We start from the raw sequence: 12,426 nt of genomic DNA on the forward strand, positions 1-12,426 counted from the left end.
TTCTTAGTTCTAAAGCATGAGAAATCAAAGCAGAGCATGTTTAAAGTTCAGTAAAAGTATAAATAATGCATGAAATGTGTCCTTAATTTATACTACAGTAAATACCTCTGGTTTAAGTTGTCCAGAGTGGTTTATAAAGACGCTGTATGCACTGTTTTTTGCAATTAAATTCACTTTATAGCAGAAAAATCACCTTTTAAACCTGGTCAACTTGGTCTCCTCTTAAAACCTTCGTCCCGTCGACAGAATTCAGTTTTCTTCTTCTTTGGCCGTACGTCGTGCTTCATTTCAGTTGAAGGTCATTTAAAGTCCTCATGAGGAAACACAAGAGGGTGAAACACAATGTGAACGACATCCAAACGGGTAAAACTATGAAAAAAGAAGAAACAAAAGAGTAAACAGACTAAACAGTCCGAGGGAAGTGGCTCTAACTCATCGAACAGTCGATGTTTAGGGTCAGTTCGTCTTTTCTGAGCTTTATCTTTAGGTCGAGATGGGTAAATGAGTTCTTTTCTGCTTTGGTTTCTTACTTTTTAATCGTTTTAACTTGAACCGTTTCCTGTGTGACAGAAAGAGGAGCAGAAGGAGCGGATCCCGTGGCTGGCGGTGACCATCCCGCTCACCACCCTCTGCGCGCTCCTGGCCATTTTAGCCGCCTTCTTCCTGGTGATGACGGCCCGGAAGAAGCGCCAATCCGAGGGCACCTACAGCCCCAGCTCCCAGGAGGTGGCCGGGGCCCGACTCGAGATGGGCAGCGTGCTCAAGGTCCCCCCCGAAGAGCGGCTGATATAACCCCACACCGGCTCGCCTGTGCGGGATGTGTCCCGGGACAAGAAAAGGACCCGAGCGCGGGCGTCTGTCGGCCTGGAGTTCAGAAGGTCCATGTGAGGACTAAACCTGGCACAAAACAGGACTTCAACAATCAGAGCCAGTTTGAAATGGACTAAACCGGATCTAAACCAGGACTAAACCAAGTCTTAAGTCTAAAAAAGGGTTCAAACCAGGACTAAACCAAGTCTTAAGTCTAAAAAGGATCTAAACCAGGACTGAACCAAGTCTTAAGTTAGGACTGAACCAGCACAAAACAGGACTTCAACAATCAGAGCAAGCTTGAGATGGACTAAACTGGATCTAAACCAGGACTAAACTAAGTCTTAAGTCTAAAAAAGGGTTCAAACCAGGACTAAACCAAGTCTTAAGTTTAAAAAGGATGAAACTAGGACTAAACTAAGTCTTAAGGGAGGACTGAACCGGCACAAAATAAAGTCCAAGTATAAAAAGGGTTCAAACCAGGACTAAACCAGGTCCAAACCAGGACTTTAACATGGTGGACCGCATTATTTCAAACGTACCGTGCGACTCTGGACTCACGCTGCTGCGTATTGAACACAGAAACTCAACTACGGCAGCCTCAGTGGGACAAACAAGAGGAGGTACGCTCGAGGCTCTGAACACGGAACGCCGGACGACGCGAGTCATCAATGGGACAGATACACATGTACATAAAACATGTACAAACTGAAGAAAACTAAAGGAAAACTAAAGGAAGAGGCCGACGATCTCTCGAGTTTACACTGGAACTCACTGAACACTTGTATTATGAAGTAATACTAAAGACATGTAAATACTTTCAGTACAAAGTTGAAGTTACTGTATTTTCTCATTTCTTATCTATTTATTTGAAGGCTTTACATGTTTTTTGTTGTTGTTGTTTTTTTACATTGTCCCTCTTTATGAAGTAGTATTTAACTCTATCTCACGAATGCCACTGGACTTAAAGGTGCTACTGACGGTCGCCATTTTGTGTCATCTGTGCTTAAGACACGCAGCCGCCAACGTGAAGTACTTTCACTTTTTCCACTGGTGCTTTGGCTGTGGTCTTGTTTAAACCCTTAAAACAGAAAATGCATCGCAGTTAAGCCATTTTAACACCAACAGAATCGTGTAAAATCAACGTCTATGTCATCGTATTTTCATTATTTCTGGCATGTTTGAGTAAATCCTGTACAGTCCTGCTCCGAATGTATGTTCTCTCCGCCCCCAATAATGCTGTAATTACTTTTTTATATATATATATATTTTAAAAAAGGGGAAAAAAAACAAAAAAAAACTCCGGTTCAGATTTGTCAAGTTCAAAATTGTCACGTAAATGTACAAATCTGCAGCGAGCTTCGGTGTAATGTGATCATGAAGGGGCGGAGCTTCTCAGTTCATGTTTTTATTCTATTTCTAATATTTAAGCCATTTTAGATGGATATTGTGCTTTACCGAATCAGAAAAAGGTTTATGGTTATTGAACAAAGTTTGCAAAAATAGGAACTTGTTTCGGCGTTAAGGTGCAACATAAAATAATGATTAATAAAATAAATATTAATAGCAACGTATATAAAATCAAATATGGCATGCATGAATTCAGAATTGTCTAATAAAATAAAGTGAAATAAATTCAGTCTCAGTATGCACACAAACATTTACAGACAAATTTACAGATGGTCAGAAATAGTGCAGAAAGTGAACAAACAGTGAATAAAATGCGCAGTAATAATCTATACATTTGTTATAGCTGAATACGCAATAGCCCCAAAAAATTGAATAATTGCTTTTCTTTTAATAAATACAACAACAAAAAATTATTATATCATTATTTTGCTACTAAATTGTACTGAAAATCTAAATTGATGCTCATGACAACTGCAAAAATGGAATGTTAAATACTTAAATACATAAATACAGTACATTATGCTATCGTTTTCTATGTTGAATAAACGTATAAGTTCAGGTCAACATTTAAAAAAAAAAGTGTGTGCAATTTGGCGTTGTAAGTTATATTTAGATTTAAACTAATGTCGAAGCCTCTTCATGTGACTCACAGCTGGAGCAACAATCACTGCAAACTGCACGTGTGAAAATGTCATGTATAATTGTGATATTTGGATTATATATAAGGAAGTGCTTTCAGAAATGTTGAATCGTCCCTGTAAAAAAATGCTTCCACTGAATTGTTCCTGTGCCTTTCGAATGTGCTTTTGCCGTTTCCCTGTTCTTGTAATTTATGACTGTTGTTTTTGTGCACAGATAAAGCTGTGCGCAGACGGGTAGCGACGTGACACTGGAGTGGTTTATTCAGCTGTGCCGTGCACAGCTCAGAGCTCGCTTTACTTAGATTAGTGCGTTTTTTTAGTTTGCAAGTGTTGTTTTTTTATTTACTTTTGGTTCCTGTAAAAAGTATTTCTGAGGTTTTTGAAGGTTGTAAATTCTCTGTATGTTTTGTAAATAGTTTTAGCAGGTTTTGAGCGTCACTGGATTTGTTTTCATAAAACAATAAAAAAGCCGGACAAAGTACTCGTTGTTATTGTCATTACTGTTTCAGCAAAAATGTTATGAATTATTTCTAAAAAAAAGTATGAGATGATAAAAAACTGGACCATGGGGAAACTGTTAAAAATGAGGTAAGTCCAGGTGTGTTTCTTTTCATTTCTACTTTTACTCAAAAAGTCAACATTTATCTCTTTCTTAAATCTACCGTATTTTCGCATATTTTTTTCATAGTTTTGGCCGAGGTGCGACTTGTACTCCAGAACGACTTACAATATAAGTCGTTCTGGAGTATGTGATATCATCCGCTATTTTCACACTGACAACCACAAGAGGGCGCTCTAGGCTCTAAGCGACGCAGAAGAAGAATCTGCACTTCCTCTTCCTCTGGAGTTTGTAGAGTTGTTTAGAAGTGACACAGAGGAAGAAGAATTCAGTGGATTTAGTGATTTGGGGTAAAACTGATGCTTTGGTAAACTTGTTAGCATGTTCTTTATGCTATAGTTATATCTGAATAACTGTTCATATGTTACGTTAACATACCAGACACTTACCACAGTTCTGTCTGTGCCTCATGTAGCTGAAGGTGTTAGCGTTAGCATACGTCATGTAGCTGAAGGTGTTAGCGTTAGCATACGTCATGTAGCTGAAGGTGTTAGCGTTAGCATACGTCATGTAGCTGAAGGTGTTAGCGTTAGCATACGTCATGTAGCTGAAGATGTTAGCGTTAGCATACGTCATGTAGCTGAAGGTGTTAGCGTTAGCATACGTCATGTAGCTGAAAGTGTTAGCGTTAGCATACGTCATGTAGCTGAAGGTGTTAGCGTTAGGATACGTCATGTAGCTGAAGGTGTTAGCGTTAGCATACGTCATGTAGCTGTGTGTAGATATTTGTTCTTGGTCTTGGATTTTAAGAAATACATTTTCCCCCAAAAATGTGACTTATACTCCAGTGAGACTTATATATGTGTTTTCCTTTTTTGGCTGGTGCAACTTATAGTCCGGAAAATACGGTACTTTTCTGTCTGTGACACTGTCACACAGATGGAATTAAATTATTTGGACATTATTTGATTGTAAATTGATATAGGTTTATTTTTAAGTATTGACATCGTGGAACATTTGTCTATGTATAAAGCTTCAAATTTAACTACAATTTATTTACATTCATGAAGTATTTTTTTTTATTTTCTTATGTTCTTTGAGTGTAGCTGAGTCTCTTCACACAGTGCACATCACAGAGTGGACACAGTCGTTCAGCCGAGTGTTCGTCCTTTGGTTGGTGGTTCGAATCCCGCTCCAGGCATAAAACATCATTGGTTGAGCGCTCAGATCCACTGGCCCACTTAACCTCCCTCACCCCCAGTGTCTGCGCACACTGGTATGTCAACAACAACAACAACAACAACAACAACAACAACAACACTGACCACGACAACAACAACAACACATCTTTATTTGTACAGTGCTTTTCTGAACAAGTTCCAAAGCGCTGCACACAACACAGGTTAGAAAAATCAGATGGACAAACTATTGTTAGACGCATTTTTCTTTTCTTTTTTAAATAGACATGTTTTCAAACGCTTCTTAAAAGTCAAAAGGCAATTAATTTGTCTAATGTCAGGGAGAGAGAACATGATATACACATGTGACTGTTTATACAATGTTTTACACTCACATTATTTGTCATTCTGGTCTTAAAAGCTTTGTATTAAACAGCTTTACATGATCTTTCTTTAAACTTATGAACGATAATAACTAACCAATCAGGTGCCTTGGTTTCCCGAGGTCCAGCAGAGCGGCCGACTGTGCCTGTCTTCTACAGTGACTCTTATTCCAAACCTAATCAAGCAGTTACTAAGCCTGACTCATGCTTAATAAACTATACGTTCATTATGAATTAACTCTTGCTTTGTTAAGGCTAATTAAGGTGCAGTTATTATAAAGTGGCACTAATTATTGTAATCTTCAATAATGTATGGAAGAAAATCAGCAGTGTTCAGTTTATAGACTCCTTTATCCCGATGGGTGACGGTTCAATCCTCACGACCGACAAAGCATACGAGTCCTTGGGCAACGCACTTCAGGTCCGGTGAGGCGTGCAGTACCACCCCCCCACCCCCCCACCCCCCACAGGAATGCCCCGCCCCCACCAGCTCCTCCTAAACCCTTATTAGAGAAATTTCTAGTTTTCCATCACTACATTAAAACATCAGCCACAGTCCGGGCGTCCCCGCGACACACTGACACGCATTGACACAATAAACTTTTATGAGCACCCCCCCAACACCCTAACACCCCTGTATGCCCCCCCCCCCCGCCGCACACGGGCCCCGCCGCACACACCTCCCTCCTCGGCCCTGGATGGCTGGCTCCGGTGACAGCGCTGACAGACGAGCCCTGTTCTCCGGGTTAGTGCGGTGTCTGCCGTGTCAGCCGTCAGCGCGCCAACTCCAGGTCTAATGAGGGAGACTAGCTGCCGCGCCATTCCCTCCTCCGTGTCAGGCGCGGGGGCCCCCGACAAATCAGCGGTGCGTCACGGAAGGGCCCCGCGCAAATGATATGTTGACAAATGCAGATATTTCACTTTTAATTGACACTAAGAGACGGAGATGATCCGGCTGCCAGGGCTTCTGAGGAGACAAGGACAAGACAAGACGGCGGAGGGAAGGGGATGCGCGAGGCGAGGCGTGCGAGGAGGCCCGAGAAAGTGTGGGGGGGAGGAAGAGGAGAGGAGAGAGGAGGATGAGGAGGAGGAGGAGGAGGAGGGCCAAACAGTGCAAGCCAAAAAAGAAGATGTAGAGATAGGCTTTGGAAGATGTTTAATATTTGTGCGCGGTGTCATTTTTGGTGGTTGAGGGGGAGAAGAGACGCAGAGGGAGGTGCTGGGTGCTGGGTGGTGGGTGCTGGGTGGTGGGTGGTGGGGGGGGGAGATTAGAGGTGTGTGTGTCTGAGAGTGGAGCGCTGACAGGCTCGGTATTATGTGCGCTGCCGGTTCACAGCCGACTGACTCCTCTAAACCCCCCGACAACAGCGCCTGTTCATTTAGCCAGGTGGGCCGCCCGCCTAAAGCCCCCGCTCCACAACGACTGCGCTTGATATCTTTCCACTGTTTGTCTTTCATTATGTGCTACACGGCCAGGCACTTCAGGATTCACAGCTCTTTGTCCCATACCGGCCTGCGAAACGAAGGGAGAGTCGGACATGTTGGATGTTTTTAAGCCCAGTATAAGTGTCTCCAGACGGGTTTTCTCTTAAGTTCTTTACGTAAAACCGGACTGAGATCTATTAGAACCGAGCGGTCACTCAGGTCGTCTCGTACAAGTGTCTGAGAGTGTGTTTGGACAGCCTGCTGACCTGGAGGGCACACGTTGAGGGCTTCAGCAGAGGTGGGTCTTCTTAAGTTCTGAAACTGTGAGGACAAACCGGTCCCGGGCCAAACGTTCGGCCGAGTCACACGAGAGAACTGACCTCACCTGGTGCGGCTCCAGAGTCACAAATGAGAAATGGAAGATGATCGGACTATGAAGCGCTGCATGTGATATTTAAAGGGCTGTGGTCATCCTCCGTCCTCAGGGTACGACATGTTGCAGATCTCATACTTTTATCCCAACTGCTCTCTAAATGACTTGAGAGGAGCACGAGATATCAAGATGAATGCACTTCACCATCATAAAACTTTATTGTTGGCATTTTATATATACTTTTTATTTAAAATCTCTTTTCTTAATATGTATCTTTGCTTTTTATTGAATGTTTGTCCTTAATGAGGCAATTGTTGCACCGAGTCTCAGAAGGAGGGTCTATGGTAACACTAAGGAATATTTACTCCAGAATAGAAATCTACAGATGTTGAACCTTATGATTATTTTTTTGGTTCCACAAACTTGTCATATTAATCTCTTAACAATCTCAACAATCACATCTTTGGGTTTGAATAATAGCACGACTTTCTGAAGCAGAAGCTGAAGTATTGTGTTTATTTAAACAGTTTTTGTTTCATGTGGCTCGGCCCAATAATTTGAGATATTAAACTAAACCAGGCCAGCAAACAATCTGATAGTCAACACACACCACGAGGGGCTATATTTATGAAATCTGAATCTGTGGCTGTTCCTAAACCCTTTGGAGCACAAACAAAACCTCTGATTCTGATTTACTCTCACTAAATCCCACCAAGAGATTTAAGTATAAGAAAGAGTAAAGCCTGTGTCTGGAGTTTGGGCTTTTGTTGGGTTTTGACTATTCCTGTTTAAAAGCTTAAGCTAATTTAACTAAAAATGTAAAAACACCCCAGTTTGACCCCAGATTGTTCTCCAAACCCACAAATACTGATTCATTCTGGAATGACTGATGTGATCGGAAGTAAGTGAGTTATAGCTGTATTTTTATGTTTAACATGCCAAGCTGCTTTTTATTTTTGATCAGATGGTGGATAAAAGAAATTCATTGAGAAAAAGTGAAGTTATAATGGAGTGATGTCATGTCATGAGCACAATTTCTATTCAATTGCTGTGAAAATCAGTCTGGATCCTGGACAAATAAGTATTTTTCTTGAGTCAATAGTCTCTCTCAACATATCAACCCATTGTATACATATTTTTGGGCTGTTGTTCACACTTTTACACAAGAACTCAAGTGTAGCATCATTTTCTACCTGTTCCAATTCAATTCAAAATAATTCCCAGACAAATTATAACACTCCGACCACTAGTTCAAGATATTTTTGCACCTTAGACTGCTCCAATATTATATAAAATTGTACTTTACCGCCTCTCACAACGCCTCTCCTGACGCCGCAGCTCCCCTCCGCCACCACTAGAGGACACTAATCCCTCACCGCAGCTGCAGGTGGACGCAAAGGGAAAGGCCATCATAGTTTTTGGACGTGTTTATTTCTCCTGTTCTTGCGGATCACTTTAAATAACTAACCTCCCTCTCTCGCTCGCCTCCTCATGAATAAACGCACTGGCCCTTTGGAGCTGCCTTGGCTCCGTCTCCCGCGGTAACGCTACACTGCTCTCTGAAGCTAGACGGCTAATAGTAGCGGGTCACGAGGAAAACATCATTAGAATGGGGCCTGTCAGACACTTCCTCACAGTCTAAATTGGACGAGTGGGCGCCCAGTGATTTTGTGGCGCCGAATAATGACTCAATTGCATATTGTGTGATCTGCTCAGGAAATGTCTCTTCACCTTTAAGTCATTTACGGGAGGCAGACGAGCAGAGAGGAGGCCCAGAGTGAAGGCGCCGCCAGGCAGGAGCTACTCAGAGGGTTTGTTTAAAATACTCATAAACTGCAGTGTGTTTCTAAATGTTTCAAAGCACGGTCAGTAAAACAGAGTGTGATTGGTCCAAATTAAGACTATTTTCTTTCTTACCGGTCAGATCTGTGAAGAGGCAAGCCTGCTCATAGTAAGAATGTATGTTTGAAGTAATAAAAATGATATTCGCTGCAGGTGAATAGGAAAAACAGGATTGTCATGTAATGTTTTCATCTAAATAAGGAATTTTATGTGTAAAAATGGACACAAAAACTGGGACATGAATCTGAAAAATGAGCCAGGTTTAAATGTCTTGATTCCTTTTGTTGACATAAACAACAAATGTACAAAGAGGGTTTTGGAAATTGAATTACTAGATTTTACTTAAAAATGGTAAATATAGAGATATTTTTGGAGTTTGGAGATTGAAAATTCAGGCTTAGAATGAAACGTAAAATTTAGCACAATCTGTAAAATCTTGTTCAGGCCGAGATTATAGTTGGAGGTGTGTACTTAAAGGACATTATGTGTGGGAAAATGGCCTTTATGAATCATCTTTAAGTGCAAACTGGGCAATGATGTTGTTTCCACTTGATTTTTTTTTTTTTTTTACGAGCAAACTGACCAAAAAATTAAGAAAAAATGAATAAATAAATAAATGTTTCTTGCCTCAGTGCCGTACTGTGGAACATTTCAAGCAAAAAAAGCAAAAAAACAGTACCTTTAAAGGGCTTTACTTTCCTTCTCTTCCTTTAACAAGGCCTTAAGTCACAACCAAAATGAAAACACACAAAAGCACCTGGAAACACACCGGGGGCCATTCCAGGACCACTCAGATCATGTCATTAATACATGTTCCATCTGCAGTGTTTTCTTGCTCGTTCAGCTTCACCAGGAGGTAAAAAAAACCACATTAAATAAAGCTGATTTGTTGATGGCTTTTGTTTCTCACAGCGTTGAGTTTCTGCGCGGCGGATCGAGGCGACTCAGTATTTACAGAGCTGACGACGAGCGCGTGGCTAATTGCTATAGCGCGTGTGTTAAAATGTGTAGAGAATGTTAATGCGGGCCCTTGGGTTGGGCTCTTCCTCATTACAGTAATTAGAGCTGCAGGAGACACACACACACAGACAAACACACACACAAACCCGTGTTCAGATGGTATAAGTCTGTGCGCCGGTGTCAGGGCTTCATTCTGACTGGAGGCGGAAACAACCGAGTCCACACTTGTGCCAGAATCAACTGCATTTATTAATAAAGCGACGTAACATTCAGACATTCACACGATTAGTTTAAAAACAGAATTGAAATGACCGTATCAGCAGCAGCTCGTGAGGACAGTAGTATTAAAAACGCAGTGGTATTGTCCAAGAAAGTGTGGAAATATCACACGTGTCAGAAATATGTTTTATAATTAGGTGTTGATCATGACAAAATGGAAAATTGGTCAGGAAAGTGTTTGTAGAATGTGTAATATTGCATCGCTCAAGTATAAATGGACTGTAACGAAATGTGCAGCCTTTTTTCTAATAGACGAATGAATAAAACAGCCGTGCATCACTTTTAATTCATCTTAGACTGCGATAAAATGCTACTAAATGAACTGATGGTTTGAGTAGTTTTATTCATGAGTACTTTATACTTTTACTTAATTAAACAATAACCAATGATGGAGGTCCCAAATCTGAGAGAAATGTACCTTTTTTTTTAAATGAAGCTGACTTTATTATGATGATTATTTTTGAACAATAAAAGCAACAATAGAAGAAGGAGCTGAGTCGAAAGACAAAGCTCTCGATTTACCGCTTGGTCTACGTTCCTACCCTCACCTATGGTCATGAGCTCTGGGTAATAATGACCGAAAGGACAAGATCGCGGATACAAGCGGTCAAAATGAGTTTCCTCCGCCGGGTGGCTGGGCGCTTCCTTCGAGATAGGGTGAGGAGCTCGGAGTAGAGCCGCTGCTCCTGTGAACGTACCGTCAAAACAAAACAAAAACGGCAGCTCCACAACGACAATTGTGATTTCATTGATTTATACACTTTTCATCCCTGTTGTGAATTTTTGAAGTAAAATAAAATATGTGAAACAAACACCTTCTTTTTTAGAAATACATGTGATTATGGATCGTATAATAAATCAAATGTTAATCATGAAATACTGTTGCTGTGCCACATGTAATTCTGTTTAACTGCAGGATCTTTTTGAAGAAATGGTACTTTTCAGAGCAGTTTTCTGACAACATACTTTTACTTGTACTTGAGTCATGTTGTATTTGAAGTAACTCTTAGTTTTAGTTTAAGTCTGTTATGACAAAAGTGTGACGAACAACCTTACATTTAGACATGATTTGTTTTTGTCTTTTTTCTTTGGCAAAAATACCAGAGTCTGTGCAACATGAACTCATAAATCATATTTCAAAAACATGTTACGCTCTGAATATTTAAGTATTAGTTTCTCCGGTAACACTTGAAAATAATAGTTTATTAACCATGATTCAGGCTTAGTACTTAATTAAGGTTAGGTTTATATTAGTTAAATAGTTACCAAGCCTAAATTATTCTTAATTAACTATTTAACAATGAATTAATTCTTTGTTGATTCTTTACTGAGGCAGGAATAAGGGAAGTTATTATAAAGTGGTACCGTTACTCCAAATACTTTTTTTTCTCTTGCTTGAATCATTATTTCGGCCACTACTTTTTAGTGTTTTTCTTACTTATTTCTAACTTTTCTTTCTACCTCTCCCCACCTCTGTCCTGGTGTAAATAACAAACAGTCACATCTCGTGCCGTGTCGTTATATCGTTTTTATGGTGGTGGAGTTTGCACCAAAGTGAAGCGTTCTCTCCCTGAGCGTCGCCTGGAGGCACCGTATGGAAATGACACAAGATGCTTTATTACGGTGGGTCTGCTGTGGGTGAAGGGGAGGTCGGGGTCCTGCAAGGGGGTTCTGGAGGGGCGACTGTTCACATCTGTACCCAGCGTATTTGTACCACACATACTGTATACAGACAATGTGTGGATGAGGGTAAAGGGAACAACACAGCTAATTAGTGCAGAGGAGCTGACAGAGAGCAGCCAAGGAGCTCCAGAGTGTGTGTGTGTGTGTGTGTGTGTGTGTCTCTGTGTGTGTCTGTGTGTGTGTGTGTGTGTGTGTGTGTGTCTGTGTGTGTGTGTGTGTGTGTGTGTCTGTGTGTGTGTGTGTGTGTGTGTGTCTGTGTGTGTCTGTGTGTGTGTGTGTGTGTGTGTGTGTGTGTCTGTGTGTGTGTGTGTGTGTGTGTGTCTGTGTGTGTGTGTGTGTGTGTGTCTGTCTGTGTGTGTGTGTGTGTGTCTGTGTGTGTCTGTGTGTGTGTGTGTGTGTGTGTGTGTGTGTCTGTGTGTGTCTGTGTGTGTGTGTGTGTGTGTGTGTGTGTGTGTGTGTGTGTCTGTGTGTGTGTGTGTGTGTGTGTGTGTGTGTGTGTCTGTGTGTGTGTGTGTGTGTCTGTGTGTGTGTCTGTGTCTGTGTGTGTGTGTGTGTGTGTCTGTGTGTGTCTGTGTGTGTGTGTGTGTGTCTGTGTGTGTGTGTGTGTGTCTGTGTGTGTGTGTGTATGTGTGTGTCTGTGTGTGTGTGTGTCTGTGTGTCTGTGTGTGTCTGTGTGTGTGTGTGTGTGTGTGCGTCTGTGTCTGTGTGTTTGTGTGTGTGTGTGTGTGTGTGTGTGTGTCTGTGTGTGTCTGTGTGTGCGTCTGTGTGTGTGTGTGTGTCTGTGTGTGTGTGTGCGTCTGTGTGTTTGTGTGTGTGTGTGTGTGTGTGTGTGTGTGTCTGTGTGTGTGTGTGTGTGTGTCTGTGTGTGTCTGTGTGTGCGTCT

The 12,426-nt window shown here is 41.5% G+C and overlaps 1 protein-coding gene across 1 annotated transcript in view; it reads left to right on the top strand.

Moving 5' to 3' along the window:
- The window catches only part of crb2b (crumbs cell polarity complex component 2b), a 42,480-nt gene extending 41,658 nt beyond the window's left edge, over positions 1 to 822 (top strand). The window contains exon 13 of the mRNA XM_072433519.1: positions 571 to 822. Within this exon, the coding sequence (XP_072289620.1) occupies positions 571 to 792 (222 nt within the window). The 3' untranslated portion in view covers positions 793 to 822. The remainder of the gene's footprint in view (positions 1 to 570) is intronic.
- Positions 823 to 12,426: the final 11,604 nt, after the last annotated feature.

Source organism: Eucyclogobius newberryi, unplaced genomic scaffold (genome assembly GCF_026437365.1).
Source record: "Eucyclogobius newberryi isolate DKJ021-1_F unplaced genomic scaffold, fEucNew1.0.hap1 SCAF_6, whole genome shotgun sequence".
Lineage (NCBI taxonomy): Eukaryota > Metazoa > Chordata > Actinopteri > Gobiiformes > Gobiidae > Eucyclogobius > Eucyclogobius newberryi.